Here is a 21,744-nt window from a genome sequence, read left to right on the forward strand (position 1 = left end):
TAAACATGGAGTTCAAGTAAAAATGGAGGAAGGCAATTGACCAAGTATGTAATTAGTCCCATAAACTGCCAAATAGAGCTTCCTATGAAATTAGAAATAAATCACTTTTTAAATGAGAAAGTGCTTCTCCTTTAATTTTGTGAACTTTATTTTTTGTTGTCTTCGACACTACCAACCTGAGCAAAACTAATGGTATTTCTGTATCCTTAAAATATTGAATTGCAAAGAAAAATCTAACTATGTTAAAGATGGGCTTCATATATTTTACACTTTTTAGTATAGTGATTTCATTTGATTTTTTTAGTTTGTGAAATAGTTGTGAAAAACATCTCTTTGTATATGATAGGCGTGACCAAACAGCAAAACTGACAAGTATAAAGTTTTGTAGCTGTTACATGCTGTCACATGTTTACAATGTGTTCAATACATTTGTTTCTAAATTAATCATATTTAAAATGTAGGAGAATATAGTCAGATTACTTAATATATTCAAGATGAAATTAGTACACACTAAAATAGCACATCTAGTCTCTTGTCTCGGTCCCTCGATATAATACAAGCTTCCTGAAAGGGAAGATTATTTTGTCTGCTATGTTCACTATTGAAGCTTCAGCACCTAGAACAGTGTTTGGAAAATTGCAGTGTTCAACAAGTATTTAGTAAATAAATGAACGCATGAAAACTAGATGTTCAGTCAATGTTCATCAAAAGAAAAAAGATATTCAGTTGTTATTGAGAACAACAACAACAAAAAATACATTCGTGTCAGGTGTGGTGGCTCAAGCCTGTAATCCCAGCCCTTTGGGAGGCTGAGAGGGGTGGATTACTTGAGGCCAGGAGTTCAAGACCAGCCTGGCTAACATGGTGAAACTCTGGTTCTACTAAAAATACAAAAATTAGCCAGGCGTGGTGATGTGCACCTGTAGTCCCAGCTACTGGAGAGGCTGAGGCAGGAGAATTGCTTGAACCTGGTAGGTTGCAGTGAGCCAGGATCATGCCGCTCTGCACTGCAGCCTGGTTGACAGAGCGAGACTCCATCTCAAAAAAAAAAAAAAAAAAAGTCTGTAATTTCAACCCACTAACAGAATATTGGTATACCATTTAGTCAATAATTTTGTTGCCTTGGACAATGTAGTGGTGGAGAGAATGATATCCATAATCAGATAGTCACCAGATAAATACTGGCTATACCACTTAATAACTGGATGTCCTTGGGCTAAATTCTTTAACTTGAGGAATCATAGATTCCTCCTTATTATATTGAGGAAAATTAGAACTCATGTAAAAAGTTGTACTAATCAATGAGAATGTGTGTGTATGTTTATCACTTTTCATCAATAATGTTAATTATCATCATCATTATTATTACCTTCTTTTTTCATTCCCGCTCTAAAACACTTTCTTAATCGACAATATCTACATTGATTCCTTTTGTCCTTGTCAACAACACATTGCCGACTGAACCTATAACATAAAGATATATTAGTTTGCAGAAAACTATAATTTACAAAAGAAGCAAATAAACAGACAAATGGATTTTAAATACGTATTGTCAAATTTGGTTCGATAAAAAGAAGGTATAGGAACAATCAGCTATGACCTTTCCAGTCTCTCAATCAGCATGTGCGTGAAAACACGAGCCTCACCTCTCACTTAGTCTTTACAGTAAAATAAAACTGAATGACTATCTTCATTTTGGCTGCTGTGCATAACTACTTTTATCATGAGTCATGAAAGCCAAACCTAGTTTTGAATATCTTTGGCATTCAAGTTTTTGTTGCTTATTGCTAAATGATTTCAGTATGAAGGAGGCTATTATCAGAACTTCATGGCCCTGTATTTTCATGCTTTTCTCTTTTCAAATATTCTTCTATTAATTTTAAGTGTACCCCACAGCCCACTGAAGTTTACCCTAAATGGCAAATTATCTATTAAGAGGTCATGAGGACAACATTGAGAGTACAGTTGGCATCATGGGGTAAGACTTCACACACATGTAAATGAAATAAAGAAAAAACAAGTGTTGGTAAGGATGTGGAAAAATTGGAGCCCTCATACACTGCTGGTTAAAATGTTAAATGATGCAGCTGCTTTGGAAGACAGTTTAGCACTGTCTTAAAAAGCTAAACATAAAGTTATAGTATAACCCAGCAATGCCATGCTAGGTCTGTATGCAGAGAAATGAAACATATGTACACATAAAAACTTCTTCATAAATGTACACAGCAGCATTACTCATCACAGCCCAAAAGTGGAGAATATCTAAATGCCTATCAACTGATAATAGAAAAACAAAATGTGGCATGACTGCACAGTGGAATATTATTATTTGTCAGTAAATAGGAATGAAGTACTGATAAATGCTACAACAGGGATAAACCTTGGCAGCCTATTCTATTCTAAACGAAAGAAGTAAGTCCCAAGAGATCATATATCGTATGATTTTGTTTATACAAAATGTCCTCAAAAGGAAAATCTGTAGAAACAGAAAATAGATTCATAGTTGCCTCATATTGTTGGGGAGGGAGTTGGGAGGAAATGGGGGAGTAACTACTAAAGGTTTCTTTATAAGGTGATGAAAATGGTCAAATTTGACTGTAGTGATCGTTGCACCACTCTGTGGATACATTAAAAAACTGACTTGTATACTTAACCAGACAAACAAACACATAAAAAAGAGTACAGTCTCTGAAATTAAATCTAAGCTTGATTCCACCATTGACTCTCAGCAGAACTTGGGGTTGTTAAGTAACATTAATTTACAATTGTAAAATAAAGAGAAGGACTTGCACAAAAGGTTGTTGTGTGAATGCACTTCAAATAGTTGGGGGCAAATATTAAGCATACAATAAACACTAACATTTCTTCAAAATTCTGGCAAAAATTATCCATACATATTGATATGTACCTGTTTATTTATAGTTGATGATTAATGATAAGAATAAAGACATATATTTTGTGACCTATAAAATGTACTTCTTCTAAAAACTATCGGTGTCCACTTAAAATTGAATGAGAAGCAAAGCCAATCATCAACAAATTGAGCTGGAAGAGAAATGTGCTTTCAGAGTGAGAACAAGGCATTGCCCATTTGGGAACAAATGGCTGATGAGACTCAGGAGAGAGGACCAGATTGACAAAAACACAAGGAGAATGCATTCAATTAACACTAAATTAATAACAAAAATTGAATACGCATATTATTAAGCACCTACAACATACAAGATCCTGGTGCAGGGATTAAACAGATTAATGCTACTTGTTTCCTCCACTCAAGGAAATTATAATCTAATAGAGTACACATACAAATTGTACATAATGTGAAAAACATAACATGAAAAGTATTGAAACAGCAATTAAAAGTGCTTTTGAAGGAAATCCCAACCTCAGTTTGATGGACCAGTTACAGTAGAAATGGAACTTTGTAATCTAAGGAAATAGATACATTTGAGACCAGCACAACCTGAGCTTCAAAAAGTCTCCATGCCCTTAAACTTCCATCAATATACTAACCATTTTCCAAATGAAAAATCATAACATTTGCTGAATACTAAAATGTGTAAAGAAAGCTAGGTTGGCAGTAGCATTCTTAATAGGAAGGTGCAGGAGTTAAACTCTATCTGTTGTTAGAATATTTTTTAAACCTCTAAAAGCTGCTCTGAGAGCATCCCTTTTCCACTCTTCCCATACAGAAAGGACAGAAGTCCTCATAGCCTTTGTGATTCTCTGATTCTCACAAGTTGTAGGATTTAGTTGTTTGGATCATCATTTTACACACACACACACACACACACACATTTCAATTTTAACAGAGCACCTGACTCCAGAAGGTATGGTTTACAGGTTATTCTGTATTTGTTTTAGTTTAGAAACATTCATACAAAACTATTTTTGATGAGGGAATGAAGGAGATTGATCTACCTTTTAACTTTAGAGTTTTAATGTAAATAAGGGCAAAACTTATCTAAATACACTTTTTTTGTTTACCTAGAAAGTTTTTAAAGTGGGCAATTTATATTTCTCTTAACCTGCTTCAAACTATCTTGGAAAAATTACTAAAGAATTACCAGAGAACTAGATAGATATTTGGGGAGTTACATATTAACTTGTATTGCACCCTAGGAAATCACATGGCAAGACTTTGAGAAAGTTAACCTCTTCCCAAATGTCCAATCTGTTCTTAAAAGAACATAATTCTACATGTACCTTTTATTGACAGAACCAACATAGTTATTTTTATGTTAAATTTAACCATTTTTGTTAATAGCCTATATTCAATCTAAATGTAATCTGCATTCAAGGACAGTCATACAGATGAATCAAGATGCAATATGTATACTTAAATCGTGTTATGATGTTGACTAGGTATTAATCTAAAAAAAAACCCAAGAAAACAGCCTACTGGAAATGCGTGACAAATATAATATAGTTAAATAAGCTTCTGACAAAATATTTAAATTTAATGACAAAAAATATGGCATGAGAAATACATTCTAAATTTTAGGGCTGAAAATTAAATTTCACTCATTGATATCAACAAACTACCAAAATCATCTGCACTTTCATAATTTTGTTTTTAGACCTAGGATGTAATGGCACTTAAAAAATAAACATGAAGAAAAATACTCATATTAAAAAACCTTTTAAATGCAGATTTTAAAATGTTTAGAGGTACATGAACATGTGGTAAAATAATAAAGAAACACAAGGAAAAGATAACATGAAATGGCAATGGTAGTTACCTCTAGGAGACGAGGGAGAAAAAGTGACAGAGGAGGTGTCCATTAAAGGCTTCAACTATATTGGTCTAAGCTGGGTGGTAGGTAGGCGGATTTTTTATATACCTTCTGTAAGTCTAAAATGTTTCATAAAAAAGAACACCTATGTGAATACATCCTGTGGACATACCCACACGTTCTTACTTGTACCGCAGTTTAGAGATTGTATTTACAGACTTACAGATATACGAAAACTCTGAATTTTCTTCTCTTACTTTTTGCGTGCCAAACTGAAACATCTGTAAAGATAACTTGCCTAAAAGGGCATTTAAAGTACCTGCATGAATAAACGTGACTCTTACGAATGCTGCGTCTGAAGAAACCCTTGCACCCATCACAGCTGGATGCCCCATAGTGTTTTCCTGTTGCTCTGTCCCCACAGATAGCACACAGACAGTTGACACCGTTGTCTGTGGTATTCATACTTGTCTCTGGGGCAGAACTATCTGTCAATAAAAAAGGAAGATTACAGTTAGAGTTAGTACTATTTCCTGACTAAATTGTCCTACTAATTATTTATAGGCTCATAACACTCCATTCGTTGGCTTCTTGGAGACCCCACACTGGTGCTTTCCTTTTAACCCCTGGCTGGCTGCTTCCGTTCTAAGCTCTCCTCTCTTATTTCTGAACATTTAACTTTGGGACACCATAGGGCTTAGTTCTCCAACTATGCTCTTTCCCAAGGGAAGTTTATCAGTTCCATGACAATAAATATTAGCTGTAGGATGAATAATTCCAATATTTTATCTCTAGCCCCGATGTCTCCCATGGGCATCGGCATGAAATGCCCAAGCACCTATTGAAGAACTTCATTGTGAAATGTAATCAGAATTGTAAATTAACATATCAAAAACAAAAGTCTTTCATTTTTCCCCTAGAACTTGTTCTTCCTTCCTTCAGTCTCTCCTGTATCAGTCAATGGCTCCATCCAGTTTCCCAGGGCCAATAATCTGTGAGTCTTTATTGTATTCTCTCCTTTATCTTTTATAACCAATCCCTTGGTAAGTCCATGTTTACAATACTTTTTATTTATTTATTTATTTAATTTTCTGAGCCTGAGTTCCCCCTGTTGCTCAGCCTGGAGTGTAGTGGTGCGATCTCGGCTCACTGCAACCTCTGCCTCCCAGGTTCAAGTGATTCCCATGCCTCAGCCTCCCGAGTAGCTGAGATTACAGATGTGTGCCACCGTGCCAGGCTTGTTTTTGTATTTTTAGTAGAGACGGGGTTTCACCATGTTGGCCAGGCTGCTCTTGAACCCCTGACCTCAGGCGGTCTGCCCACCTCAGCAGGCGGTCTGCCCACCTATAATCCCAAAGTGCTGGAATTATAGGCGTGAGCCACTGCGCCTGGCCTGAAATACATATTTAATTCACAACTTTTCACTATGGACATCCTTATTCAATCAACCATCATCTTTCCTCTAGATTATGGCAACAGCCTGCTATCTAAACTCTTTCCTTCCATTCTTGCTGCCCTACTGTTTGTTACCTCAAAGCCACCTAAGTGATATTGCTGTAAGTAATTCATATCATGTCACCCTCTGCATCCAACCCTGTCGTAACTAGATACAGAATAATGTCTAGGCATCTTCCCACAGCCTGTAAACCCTGCATGTCAAACCCCCCTAAAACTCCCCCAAATCTCTGATCCCAGTATCTGGTACCACTTTTCATTCAGTTCACTATTCTCCAGCAATACCGTCTTTTTTCGTTTGTTTGTTTTTTTGTCATTGAAGGCTACTGTCGTCTCAGAACTTGTTCACCTGCTGTTCATTCTGTCTGGAAGGAAAGTTCTTCCCTAAACCTTTCTTTGAGCTAGCTACCAGGTTTCTGTTAAAGTCTCACATTTTGTGTGAAACCTTCTCTGAACACACATTTAAAAATGTCACCTCCCATCTGTCCTTCAGGTAGAACCTAGACCCCTGCTTATTTTAAGTATTATTATTATTTGTTGAGTCAGGGACTTGCTTTGTCACCCAGGCTGGAGTGCAGTGGTGCAATCCTAGCTCACCGCAGCCTGGACCTCCTGAGCTCAAGCAATCCTCCCACCTCAGCCTCCCAAGTAGTTGGGGCTACAGGAGTACATCACCACATCCAGCTAGTTTTTAATTTTTTTTATTGTAGAGACAAGGTCTCACTATGTTGCCCCGCTTGGGCTCAAGTGATCCTCCTGCCTCAGCCTCCCAAAGAGCTGGGACTATGGGTATGAGCCACCACACCTGGCCTTAGCTTTTTAAATGGCCTTAGTTTTTTATATAACTTTATTAGTGAAAAGTATATTCTGCATTGGTCTGCTCATTTATTACCCATCTTTACACACAGAATATAAGCCCCATGTTGGTAGAGAATTTATCTGTCTTATTTAGTCCTCTGTTTTCCAGCTTTTAGGATTATGCCCAGGATATAGTGGGTCATCTAATACATAATTCTGAAGGAATAATTATTTTTAAAATGTAGATATTTATAATAAAATGAATATTTATTAAATGAGTTAATATTGTGGATTACATCTTGAAAAATCTATATGCATTCAAAAGATATTAAATATGTATAATAAAACTTCATTATAAAATTGTATATTAACAACTGATTATTGTATAGCTAACAAAAGGATAATACTAAAGGTTGTCATGTCCTGATTACATTTTGTAACTTACATATATTCTACTTACTAATATTTCTGAGTAGACAAATATTGTCATATATAATTTCATGAAGTAGAAAAAAATTTTAATGAGAATATGCTTAGGGTTAGTCACGTGACATAGGATTAAAATGCTAAACATTTTTCTTCTGGTAACATTAACAAAACAGATATTAACAATATGAAAGTTAGAACTGTTTGGAATTGATTGTATTCTGAGAGACTATATAGAAATATGAAAAATTCAACTGTTGCTTCAAGTTTAGTGCCATACTTACATATTGCTGACAACATTATTACAAACAAACAAGTTACACCACACTTTGGATATAGCCATACAAATTCGTTATTTCAGTATATTTGTTAAACACTTATAGTAAATAAGTGTCATGATTATGGCAAATATGTCCCTACCATTTCTTAATCATGAGTGTTTTTTTAAATTCAGGATTCTGATGAAATACTCTATTAAATATCTCTAGTCAAGTCTAAACATAAGGACACAAAACAGTGACTTCCTGAAAGTTGCACTACAGGTTTATTTTAACTATAGTTGTGCTAAATTTTCAGAATTCACCTTTTGACTATTTTTTAAAATCCCCACTAATAAGGAACTGCTTATTAAAAATAGAACCAGAACACCAGTCATACAAATTATACAATACAGTAGAATAGTAAGATATCCTCAGTACAAGATATATTCTCAATCTTGCATTAAACACACACACACACACACACACACACACATACACACACATTTTCCAAAGTATACATAATTACTCGATCTTAGGAGTTCTAACAGTTATAACATATTTTAAACAAGATTTTTTTACTGGGTATTAAGTCTAAATTCAAAGTCAATAGTAAGCTGTATTACATAAAGACACAACCCCTAAACAACTCATGTCTTATTTAAAGTTAAAATGTTACAGTAATTAAATACCAACAGCTTTGTGCGGCTAAACATTAGCCTGTCAGGTGAGGTTATAATACAAGCCTTATTCCCTTTCATATTTGCGTTCAATGCAAAAACCTGATAGTAATTTTAAATGCAGTTTCTCATCACTAGCAATTGAGAACTGGAATTATAAGGAAAAGGGTAGACAATCAGTGAAACTCCCTAATGTTCTATGGAAACTTTGTTCCATAAGTCATTTTAAATATTGCATAGAAAATATACTTTCAAAGCCAATCTGCCAATATTACGTATTACTATGATTTACAGCAAATAAAATAACAGCTGAAACTACTCTTTTTACCTGTCTAACTGGCCCATGACAGAATTCTGACATTACTTTATTACACAAAACCAGGCTTTTTCTAACTCTAACACAAAATAGCCACAGCATTATTAACTTAAATTTTGTAATGAAGTGCAAAAGCTCAGATTTGTGGCCTTAAAAGCAAGCCCTAAATTCTCCAGCAAAAAAACACTGAGCCACCACCTTTGGAAGCTCAGTCTTCTACCTTCTCCAATTATACTTACTTTTCTTTACATCTATAAACAGATGATAACTCACCATTTGAATTATATAGAATCTGCATAGTTTCAAACTCCAAAGTTGTGTAAGTTGGGTCCAAAACTTCACTGTAATTTGCCATGTCCATGTCCAGTATTGGTTCTGATACCCTCATCATTGATTTAGAAACACACATACAAGTGGCACCACAAGCCCAGAGAGCGTGATGAGTGTTTTGATGTGTTTTGCTTTCAATCTGTGAGTGCTAATCCAAAGTTAACTGTAACTGAGTGACTTAAGAGCTGCAATGGGAGGGGCTGTAAAACTGTAACCTTCTTCGGCAGGCCATATTCTGCTTATTTCTTCTTTTATGGCATATGAAAGCAATTCCTTGTGATAATCTTGGAATGCTTCATGGAATAGCCTTATCTGAAGTGCTTAGTGGACTAACATGATTTCCTAAATTGATTTCCAGTAGACAATAAATGAGATCATTAAGAGAAGGATTAAAAATAGAAAAGAAAATCTCGTAGGTTTTAAACCGTAATAATAATGTGAGGTATCCCATTTAAGGAGCTGAAATCACATACCTCATATTCTGAAAAATGGGACTTACTTCACTGTTATAAATTTGGTAAATCAAGTCTGTAAGTTAACATTTCACATAAACACTTTACAATTTCAAGTTTTCTTAAATGTACAATAAAGCTACCTTTATTTTGGAGTAAAGCAAATTTTGTAATTTGAAATGTGGGGAGTTATGACATACCCTGACAGCCCCCTAGGCGTAACCCTAATATGGCCTTTAACAATATTCTCTTTAATTATCTATTTATAGGCCTGTGTCCCAGCTATGCTAATAAACTTCCCAAGGGCAGAACCAGTACAGCTGCTAGTACATGGGAGGCATTTCAATAATTGTTACATGTATAATGTTTCATTTCTTTTGAATTCTGATGTCATTAAACTGAAATAAAATTATCCCTAACGTGTAGATCTACATATTCCTATCATCAACCCTCATCTATATAGCACAGTACATCTTCTGTGTGTATATTTGACAACGAACATCTAGGGTTTGGGGAATATTTAGACAATAGTTCTCAATCAATATATTTTACTTCTGAAAATATGTTTATTGATTCTATTTTCCAAGAAAGAATTCCAGCCCCATTTACGTTATAAATTCAGAATGTCCTTTTCCACATTTGTTAAAGATTGCAGAAAAGTAATATTTCTTAACACCACAAACCTTATGAATACTCTGTCTTAGAAACTATTGTACTTTTCACCTGGGAAGGCTGGCCTCTTAAAGTACTCTAAACCATGTGACAAACTGTAAAGAAAATAGCTTAGAGTCAATTTAGCAGCCTGATTCACTAAATCAAACAGTGATCACTGGAATAGTCCTCTTGCCCTCATATTCTGTATACTCTTAATTGTGAGGATAATATGTTGGAATAAACTTTCTTTTTTGGCTTTCTTTAATGAAGACTAGACATAGGTTATTCAGTTTTTAGAGAAGCAGACAGAAGTGGTTTTTATTTGCGTGAAATAGTCCTTATTTTAAATGAGTTAACAAACATTTCTTTTCTATAGGAACCAAAGGGATGAATTGTGCAGAGCCCACAAACTTTCTAATCTATGAAATAACTAACCAATACAGAGGGATGTCACTGACGGGAGTGTCCCAACAGAAGAAAAAGATAGGAAAAGCTCATTTATACATCTGGAAAACACTAAAAGAAATGTGGCTGTAGCTCAGGAGAACAATGCTGTCATAGTTTTATCCTTCTACCCTAGTCTGTTCCCGCGGGTGACAGTACCGGATCCAGGCATTTGACTCTAAGGTGAAAGGGGCTACAGATGGATCTAAGCACAGATCTTCAAGTAGCAATTAGCAACTAATCAGAGTTGGCATTCAAGAAGAAACCTGTGCCCCATTCATGTTAGTTTACGTTATTTTCTTCATTTCATGGAGTAAGAACTCAAGAATTTCCAGAAGATATGGTAGATTTGAATAGCAAGCATATCTCCTCAAGTGCGTAGTCTTTGTAATGATATTCAGATGTAGAAACACCCATGGAATTCAGTCAGCCTCAGCCTAGCAAAAGAAGGGGTTTCTTTAGCTTTTCTCTGAAGGAGAGTACAAAGTACAGTGGAAGCCCTCTTTTCTTAAATTCTAGGACTCATAATTTACCCAACTGATTAAGCAAATAAAATAATTAAAACAGAAAGTCATAAAAAGATATATCTTTACTTCATCTTATTTTACATAGGGGGATATGGATGCTACTGTTTGTAAAACCAAGACCTTTTCATTGAGTAAGAATGCACTGATTGGGGTTCTTTACTAAATTTTTTTTCGTAAGTCTCATACATTGCCTTTGATTTCTAGTTTTTTATTTTTTAATGGAGAAAAAAGTTAAAGCAACCCATAAGGCAATCCAAAGCAAAAATTCTAGAACCCTTCTAGAATTTTAGTTTTTCAAAATATTGTCTAAACTTTAGTCGATTTGCTTTTATCTACTTCCACAGTATTTCCCTTGGTTTTTATAGTGGAGGAAAAAAAAAGTCTTTTAGCCAGGCACGGTGGCTCACGCCTGTAATCCCAGCACTTTGGTAGGCCAAGGCAAGTAGATTGCTTGAGCCCAGGAGTTTGAGACCAGCCACAGCAACATGGCAAAACGCTCTCTCTACTAAAAATACAAAAAAACTAGACAGGCGTGGTGGCATGCGCTTATAATCCCAACTACTCAGGAGGCTGAGGCAGGAGAATCATTTGAACCTGGAAGGTGGAGGTGGCAGTGAGCCAAGATCATGCCACTGCAGTCCAGCCAGGAGGACAGAGTGAGACTTTGTTTCAAAAAAATAAAATAAAATAAAATAAAAGCCTTTTAATGCTCATGTTGCATTAGATAGCACAATTTTTAACGAAATTGTGAAATGAAATAACAAGAACAAATGGCAGTCATACACTAGGTAACAAATCCAAATGACTCTTGATAAGTGCATAAAATTGGTAAGATGTGCCTACCCTGAAAACTAATTAGCATGATCTACAAAGGAAATTGAGTACTTTAGTTAATCCCAGGTTTTGGCTACATGGAGATTACAGGCTCTCTTATATTGATTTTAACTTGAGATAACTTGTGTTTATAAATTAATTTACATTCCTCTTTATAACCAATCTTCCTCTCTACTTCTAAAACTAGTTAAGCTACATTCAGAATATTTTTATTTATTTAAAGAGGAGAAGGGGAGAATGAAGAGGGAGGATGAGAAAGAAAAAAAAAGCCACAGAGAAACAATTTAAGTTACAGTTAATTTTAGGTTTTTAGTTATGCATCATAATCAAAACAAACAGCATACTCTTAATACTAATTCTTTGTGTTTCCCATTCATTCGTGATTGTGGTGTTTTTATAATTCAATAAACATGTCTATGGCACAATTAAAAAATGAAATTATTAAATTAAGTTGCATAAACTTTAGATACATGAAACAGTTAACGGTGTTTTTTTATATATATTCACATTAAAATTCAGTTATTTTCAGCAAGGGGACTGATGGATATTAGCCAAGCAGCCTTTCATGATGGCTTCATCAAGTACTTTACATGGGTAAATCCATTAAGGCTACATTAGATTAAGAACTTAAGTAGTTAAAAATAAAACTGTATTAATTTTATGCCTAAGTGATAGTAGAAGAAAATTATCCTTAAATAAATAAGACCTATGTTATTAAACCCTACATTCAACAGAAATTTATGAGTGCTTTTAAGTTTACTTCTAAAGGTTAAATTGGGAAGCACATCATTTATACATAGCAATACATAAAACAGTAATTTATTATTAGCACACATTTTCTAAAGATATATAAATTTAATCTGTATCAAAAAATATAAATATATGATAAACTATGAACTACTGAAAATCTCTCTTAACATTGCTTTCCAGTATCTGTTCTCTAAACTGAGCAAAACATTACTTTTACTTAGTGAAATCTCATGTTTTGTAGGCTAAGATGCGCCATCTTAGCTCTAGTTAGGTCAAACACTCCAGAGAGAATGACAACATTATTTGTAGATAAAAGGTTAATTTTAAATAGCACAACTAATTATCTTGAAAAATGTTTCTCCCAAGCAACTGGCATGTGAAATATTTAAATTTCTTTAGAGCAACATAACAAGCAGTGAAAACAGCATGGTGTTTAAAGAAGACAACCCAATCCACTATTGATTCTTCAAGATAATAGCAGAAACATTTCTATCTTATCTGGAAGACCATTAAGTCATTTAAATTGTTCCATACTTTATATTTGATTTAATCATTCTTACACAGCGTGATTTAAAATAGAAAGCAAGCTAATAAAATAAGGGTTATTTCCATAAAATAATTTTCATGAAAATAATTTGGAATGCTAATAACAATATAAAAACATTTTATTGTAAAATAGAGTTAAGAAAATTTGTTTTTTAAACTTGTTTCTTTGAGATTATTTTTCACTAGCAAAAGCACTACATATCAATCTCCAAAGCACATCTACAGTTCTTGTTGTTTTCATATTCTACTTTTCAAGTATGAAGATTACACAAATGAGATCACTAAAAGCTAAATGAAGAAGAATAACAGTATAAATCAACCCAGTGTATTTTTCAGTGTAAGCAGGAAACCATTAAGTGAAGAACTCTACCCAACATAAATGACTTTTTAATTCCAAGCAAAGCCACCTTTTGTTTCTCAAAAAGGATCTCAATTAAAAAAAAAAATCATATTTCCTTGCTGCCACTGTCCTAATCTAACCATTCTTCCTTTTTTGAAATAGAAATCTTGTATTTTCTTCTTCCTAATTTTGATGGGGGAAAACAAGTAAATTCACAAATTACAACAAACAAAGATGGGTATTTTAATATTTAAGGCAAGTCACTACCATGTATATACAAAGAAGTTTGAAATTGCCTCTTATGATGGGATTCTATTTCCAAAGAGCTTTATACATTTTTTTCCTAAAGCCCAGATTATGTGTAATTTTTAGATAAACAAAAATTATTTTTTCTTATCTCTTTCCTTTGTTGTTCAGTTTAGATCTATGAAATCGCATTAACTCATTAACACATTTAAACCGGTTATTATAACATGTAAAAATTCTAATTTTGATATTATTTTTGAAACATGTTCCTGTCCTCGATTTGTTGAAAATTTTAAAAATTTAAACTGAACTTCTATAGCTTTGCTTACATAGTTTTATTATAATAATATAGCTTTGCTTACAGTTTTATATATAATAAAATTCTATAGCTCATTTCTCAATTCATATTGATTTTCAATTCACAAAATGTAGTCCAAGGAACCAATTTTAAATCTTTATCACATCACTACTAAAAAATGCCATTTGACAGTAAAATCTAAAGAAAGTTGACAGAAATACATAAGCACCTTGTGAAATGGCAGAATTTGTTTAGAAAGATGCTACTATATTCTTTCTAGTATTTATGGTTTACCTGAACTATTTATATTTATTTTATTTGCACATTAAAACACTATGTTATTTAAAACTAGTTATACAAATAAATGTAAAGTCCAAAACTAAGGAAGAGTAAAAACTATCGTTATTAAATCAGTTACTGTTAGGATAGACAAAATGATGATTGCACAGCTCTGAGCTAAATGTAACCAAGAAAATGCTCTGAGTAAAAAAAGCTTAGAGGTGATATAAGAAATCTGCATATATTAAACCTACCTTCAAGGTCAGCTGCCTTATGATTCAAAGCAGACTCTCCTTTTCAGAAGATAAGGAGCTGATTAGCACTAAATTATTAACTGGAATATAGATTATACTGGTAAGGAAACTGAAGTGTGGATATAAGGAACATGTTAGGATTTGACAGTCACTATTTCTGCATTTCCTTTTTACAATGGGTATTATCATTGTTGCTACTGCAAACTCAGCGAAGCTAGTCAGAATATTTAAGATTGTGGTGGCATTTTGAAACCAAAATTGCTGTATTATGCAAAATGAAGGAAAGGAAGTTATCAGTTTGGGCCAGTACCTATTGCAAATATGTTCTGAAGAGGTATAATGTTTAAGAAAAATAGCAGCAGTTTCACTGTGCTGAGTGCAATTTAGACTTGAACATTTTAATGAACTATAATGTACTATAATGAACATACACTTTAGCATCTGGAAACCAGATAAATAAATAAACATATAAATAAGAGAGTTTCTCCATATAAAATACAATAATAGATTATATGTTCAGTCAAGTAGTCAAGAACTGCTCAAAATTCCTCTTTAAAGCTTTGTTAGATACATATGGAGAACAACATTTTAATGTGATATTTGATTGAGATAAAAGTAAACAATATTTGCATCTCCATTTAATAGAGGTAGGTGTATAACTGGCTCAACTGAAATGTTAAATATTTCACCTCCTTTTTGATAAATGTATTTTTAGAAAATAGTGTTGGTTGGTTTCTCAAAAATACCATAAGGAACTTTTTTTGGTTCAAGTATATAGGACATAATTAAAATAATATTAATAGTAAACAGATGAATATAATATGAACTAAACATAGTGGGTAAAGTGGTGGCTTTTGTAACACAATCTATTATCACTCTCAAGTAAGAAACATGGAATTGTTTAATGCCAACTTGTATATTAGGCCAATGATTCAAAAATTCTGGTGCACATTACAATTATCTGGAGAACTTTTGAAGACCCCACAAGGTTCAAGTTGCATCAGACACGAATTAAATCAGAAAGTCTGGAGGTAGAAGCTGGCATCAGTGTTTTGAAAACTCTTTAGGTGATTCCAATGTGCAGCAAAATCTGAGAACTACTGCTTTAAGAAGCAGGTTCTATGAAGGCAAAGACCTTCTATTTTCTATTTACTATTTTGTCTGCAGTTCCTAGAATACTGTATATCACACAGGAAATGCTCCACAAATACTTACTGAAAGTGTGAATAAATACATATGCAAATAATAAACTTTGAAGTGTATAGCATTTACACTGAGTACATGAGTACATTTTATGTGTCAAATGCTTTTCTAGTGACTGGGTATTTCTACATGAAAAAATAGAGAAAAATCCCTGCCCTCATGGAGCTTATAATCAAGTAATCATGATAAAATAATGATCATGATGATAATGATGAAGATTTATATCTGTATAAAGAGACAAATAGCTGAACCATTGTTTTTCTACAGGATCCGTGAAGCTGGACTGAGAAATAGAGTTATTATCCTATACATTTAGACTTCTGCAACAGAACAAATTTATTGGTTTGCAGCTAGAGGTGTAGCCCTGATACTGTCTGACTCTTGAATGCCTGTCATAATTTACACTATAGTTTAGTCATGGGTATTTCAGTGGGAAGTTGCAAAATATACATATGGGATTACTAGCCTGGGGCTAGTCTAAATAGGAAGAAAACCTTACTCCATTTTTGATACAGTCTCTTGTATATGATTGCATCTCTACCTCATGATACCAATGCTGACTTTCCAGAGCACAAAGAATATTCTTCTCTTGCCCCATTCACTTCCACTCTAGGCATAAATTTAAGAGGTAATGTTTGGGAAGCATGATTCAATGTGGTATAAAAAGCAAGCACTGGAATAGAAGGTGCCTACATAAATATAATTTTAAAAATATACCAAAACTCAACATTGAACATATTTCTAAATGGCGATGTATTAAGATCATTTCCCTTAATCTAGAAATACTACAAGAATATGCAATCTCACCAGTACTAATCATTATTACTTTTTATGTTCTAGTATTTACAATAGGGAAAGAAAAATAATTGGTATAAATCTTCGAAAATGATATGAAAATAACATTTTAGAAAATAATCAGCCAGGAATGAAAACAATAATTAAGATTCAATTTCTTATATGTAAAAACTAGTATTATAAAAATAACTCTTCTCTCAAAATAACATATGCAGTTCCAAGTACAAAGCCAGCTACAGGAGGAATTTATTTATTTATTTTTGATGAAGTAGAGGGGTTTTTAGATGTTATGACTTCAAACTCATATTAAAGAATAAAAATTTTAAAATAGCCAAAAGTTATAAATGAAAGAATAGTAAAGATGATCTTATCTGATATGCAAACATAATATAAAGCCATTATAATAAAAACAGAATAGTTGTGTTTAAGAATAAATAGTATCAGGAGATAAAAGAGAAATTCCAATTTATTTGGTGTATATGGCAAATGAATACAGTTGTCTTTTAGTATCCATATGGGGCAGTTTCAGTAACCGTGTGGATACCAAAATCCTCACATGCTCATTTTGTATAAAATAGCATAGTATTTGCATATAATCTATGCACATCCTTTTGTATACTTCAAATTATCTTTAGAGTACTTATAATACCTAATACAATGTAGATGCTACATAGTCATCATAATTATTTATTTGTATTATTTTATTATTTTTCATTTATTTATTTTTGAAAATATCTTCAGTCTGTGGTGAAATCTGTGATTATGAAACCCATAGATATGAAGGGCTGACTGTATAATATAAAAGTGTTTAAGTTCAGTGTGAAAAAGGGATATTTCATCCAAATAATTATTCTGATATTTTATTATCCCAGACAAAGGTAGGTTGGCCTCATACTGCACCACAGAGAAAAATACTTAGATAGTGGAAAAATAAGATGTCAAAGTCCTTTAACCTCTATATTTTGTAAATGTAATTTTTATCAATTCTAACCTCTTGTATTGAAATGCTAAATTTGACTGTTGATATTGTTGGAATTGAGTTTTACCATATGTCTAGGAATGCATCTTTTAATTTTATTTTTTCATAATCCTTCATGGAACTTGATGAGCTCTTTCTATCTGTACTTAACATTTCTTCATCAAGAGAGAATTCTTCTATTACATTTTTATAGCTTGTTTTTTCTTTATTCCTTTACTACAAAATTTTTCATTATTCAAATGTTATATTTCTCTAGAATTTCTATCTCAAAGGGTTCTTGTAACGATTAACTAAGTTAAAAACAAAAAGCACATTGAGGCCGGGCAAGGTGGCTCACACCTGTAATCCCAGCACCTTGGGAGGCCAAGGCGGATGGATCACCTGAGGTCAGGAGTTCGAGACCAGCCTGCACAACATGGTGAAACCCTGTCTCTACCAAAAAATACCAGAATTAGCTGGGTGTTGTGGTGCATGCCCGTAGTCCCAGCTACTGGGGAGGCTGAGGTGGGAGAATCACTCGAACCCAGGAGGCAGAGGTTGCAGTGAACCGAGATCTCACAACTGCACTCCAGCCTGGGCGACAGAGTGAGACCCTGTCTCAAAAAAAAAAAAAAAAAAAAAAAAAGCACATTGAACAATGCCTGCCACTGTCTTCTGTCTTGTATGCTTTCCTTTATGATTACCATCTCTTTGCAGCTTTGCTCTTGTTCAGATACATATTCTAGTGCACCTTCTGGACCACTAATTTAGATCTCCATAGGGACCATATTCTCACTGAATCCTTCTAAATTTTTGAACTCAAAATCATACATTTTAGTCTTAGAAAATGATTTAAACCTAAAGTTACCCTAAATCTTTATTATTTTTATTCTAATTGTCATCAACCAGCTGCAGAAATTCTGCCTAAATGTCAGTTTGGTACCTGAGTGTTCTACTTATATTTCCTTTCTCTGGCTGCTGGGTTTCCTTAGGTAGTATTTTTTTTTTTTTATTACTGGTGGATCTATTCACCTTCATATCCAGATCTGCCTGCCTGAGTATAATAAATGAAGGAGTCACACAGCAGTGCAAGGCACAGTAACCTTGTGGGCAGGTGCTAGAACAGCTAAAAAATTGCCAGTTTTGTTGCAAAGTGACAAGTAGAGCCTCTCTGCTTGTGATGCCTTCAACTACAAAGTCTGGTGCCCTGAAGATCAAGGATAGGGGAACTCAGCTTAATATCACAGCTCTGCTATTTCCCCGGAGGCCTAGAACACCAGCAGCTCTCCAGGTATAACGTATTTAGGCTGGCACAATCTATCCTTGAGATGAGTGGGACAGGTCCAGATATCTTGGTTGGAACTCTGATTCTTGCTCCAGGGCCCTGTGGCACAAGTCCCCAGGTTCACATCTAGAGCAGGGAACAGTAGCCTCTGCACACGCACTCTGTTCTGCTTTGTTATTACCCTCCTGGCCTTACCACCAGCTTATTTTGGTAGCTCCTCTTCTTGAGAAAGGTGGATGGTGGTTGGATAAAAGTTTGGAGGAGAGGACAACAAAATTAAGTGTTTAAAAATTAAATATTTTTAAAAATTAAAAATCAGATAAATGTGATGAGAAAGGTGATCCAAATTCAAAATCTTAAAAAATACAACAGGAGTCCTGAGTATGCCTAAATAATTCAAGTAGAAATTAGTGAAAGGAAATTCACATCTAATTTAAGGTGAATCTTCCCCATAGTTCTCTCTCACAGAACCCTTTTCTGTTTCTTTTTGGTTCATTTGGTAGTTATGTAATTAATTTCATTTACATGATCATTGTCCATTTCCTATATTAAGCTAATAGGATTAAAAAAGCATCACTCATCCCCACTACCGTAGAAAATGGTACCCTACCTTCACCCTCTGTCTCCTAGGCTTATATTTTTGAGACAGTGGCATTTCTAGAAAGTCAAAAAATAAAGGTATATCCCATTTTTTGCCTACAGCTAAGATGATATGGTTTGGCTTTGTGTCTCCACCCAAATCTCATCTCGAATTGTAATACCCATGTGTCGAGGGAGGTGACTGGGTCATGAGGTTGGTTTCTCCCATGCTGTTCTGATGGTAATGAGGGAATTCTTACGAGATCTGAGGTTTTTTTTTTTTTTTTTTAGACAGAACCTTGCTCCGTTGCCCAGGCTGGAGTGCAGTGGCGCGATCTCGGCTCACTGCAAGCTCCGCCTCCCGGGTTCACGCCATTCTCCTGCCTCAGCCTCCAGAGTAGCTAGGACTACAGGCGCCCGCCACCACTCCCAGCTAATTTTTTTTTTTTTTTGTATTTTTAGTGGAGACGGGGTTTCACCGTGTTAGCCAGGATGGTCTCGATCTCCTGACCTCCTGAACCGCCCGTCTCGGCCTCCCAAAGTGCTGGAATTACAGGCGTTAGCCACCGCGCCCGGCCGAGATCTGAGGTTTTCAAAGTGGCAGTTTCCCCTCTTTCTCTCCTGCTGCCAGGCAGGAGGTGTCCTGCTTCGCCTTCTGCCATGATTGTAAGTTTCCTGAGGCCTCCCCAGCCACGCGGAACTGTGTCAATTAAACCTCTTTTATTCATAATTACCCAGTCTCAGGTAGTATCTTTATAGCAGCGTGAGAACTGACTAATACATAAGAAAAACATGAAAAAAGTAGAAGAAGTTTAGGCTTTTCACTCTTTGGGCATTACTATACAATGAAACTAGAGAACCAGTTTCATAAATCCAGAGAGGTAACAAAGTTTCCTATGAATTTGCCTCTGCAGACCCAACTGAACTCATTCCATGACATCTGCATTGAACCATTTTAAGACAAATTATTGTAACATGTTACAGCTTAGAATTAAATGAGTCATTCTCCCATAATACTGACCTTGTTCTATGAGGGACCTCATTTTTCAAACACAGAAAAAGTGAAGTATTTTACAGAAGAAAAGATAGAGTACTAAAAATGCCTTTTATTCCTCTGATAATCACAGTAATGCTGTGAGAGAATTAGATCAATTGTTCAAATCCTTTATCTTAAAAGTAGAGAAAATATGTTTCATTGAGGTTTTACATGAAGTTTAAGGCTGCAAACAGCAAGGCCTGAATGTAACTAACCACTCATATTTTCCGATGTTACACTCTCTTCTATATATTGGCAGTGTATCTAACAAGAAAACTTAAAGCTTAAAAAATCTTCTAGGAGTCTTGGTAGGCCCATATTATTGCATGCCACTAGTACCAAGACATGGATAAGATATCCATGGACTTGCCCTCATTTTCTACCTACTACATGGGCCACTCATATATTATCACTTTTCCCAGCCTTAGGAGTAAGCAGATAAACAACAGAGAACAAATGAGACAAGGAAATTGCAAAATGCACAATTATGCACTCTCACATGAACAGGGTTAGAGATAAGGTATTGCCATCAGGTTTAAAGCCTTTATTCAAGATTTCAGAAAGACAAAAAGTGTTGAAGTAGAAGAGTCAATTGATTTCTCTGAACTACTAAATTCCTATCAAATAACAAAGAACTCAAGAAGCATTGTTTAAATAAAGTTAGCAGAGAAAGTATCGAATTTTACTTAATTTACACAGAAAATGAGAAATCCTAATATAGATTCACTCAGATACATTTTATAAATGAGTCAATCACAATAACTGAAAGATCTCATATATCTACATTTATAAAATTTACTTGTTTATGGTATCAAAACAGCTAAATGGTGCACCAGTTTCAGAAGCAAATATTAAACAAAATTATTTGAATTCTGATTGCAATATAATGAAATTAACTAATGGCTTAAATACGTTTTTATAGTTGTATTCTTGGAGACTGTAACTAATACTGGTATACTACAATTTTCTACTTTAACTTCTTAAACACAAAAAGGATGTGTGTGTGTCTGTGTATATATATGTTTGTATACCGATTCTCATTATCCATGGTAATCACTTTTTTACAAAGTCATTGTGAACATTGAATTAGCAAATACTGAACCACTGCTCCTAGGAGAAATAGGGCTATGCTCCTGCGAGCCTTTGCTCACACATTTTCATGAACCAATCAGCATATAACCTTCCTTTTGTGTGTGTTTCTATTTAAAGACACTGATTTAATATATATTGTTGATTGACTAACATTAAACTCACATCCAACAATAC

General features: G+C 34.3%; 1 protein-coding gene across 2 annotated transcripts in view; it reads right to left on the bottom strand.

Annotated features, from left to right (window-relative positions):
• The window catches only part of HNF4G (hepatocyte nuclear factor 4 gamma), a 155,560-nt gene that overhangs the window by 17,779 nt on the left and 116,037 nt on the right, over window positions 1-21,744 (bottom strand). For both annotated transcript variants that reach the window (XM_055348667.2, XM_004047169.5), the window contains exons 3-4: window positions 5,056-5,224; window positions 1,370-1,464 (exon numbers count right to left, since the gene is read on the bottom strand). In XM_055348667.2, the coding sequence (XP_055204642.2) occupies window positions 1,370-1,464; window positions 5,056-5,201 (241 nt within the window). In that variant the 5' untranslated portion in view covers window positions 5,202-5,224. The remainder of the gene's footprint in view (window positions 1-1,369; window positions 1,465-5,055; window positions 5,225-21,744) is intronic.

Source organism: Gorilla gorilla, chromosome 7 (genome assembly GCF_029281585.2).
Source record: "Gorilla gorilla gorilla isolate KB3781 chromosome 7, NHGRI_mGorGor1-v2.1_pri, whole genome shotgun sequence".
NCBI classification, from domain to species: Eukaryota; Metazoa; Chordata; class Mammalia; order Primates; family Hominidae; genus Gorilla; species Gorilla gorilla.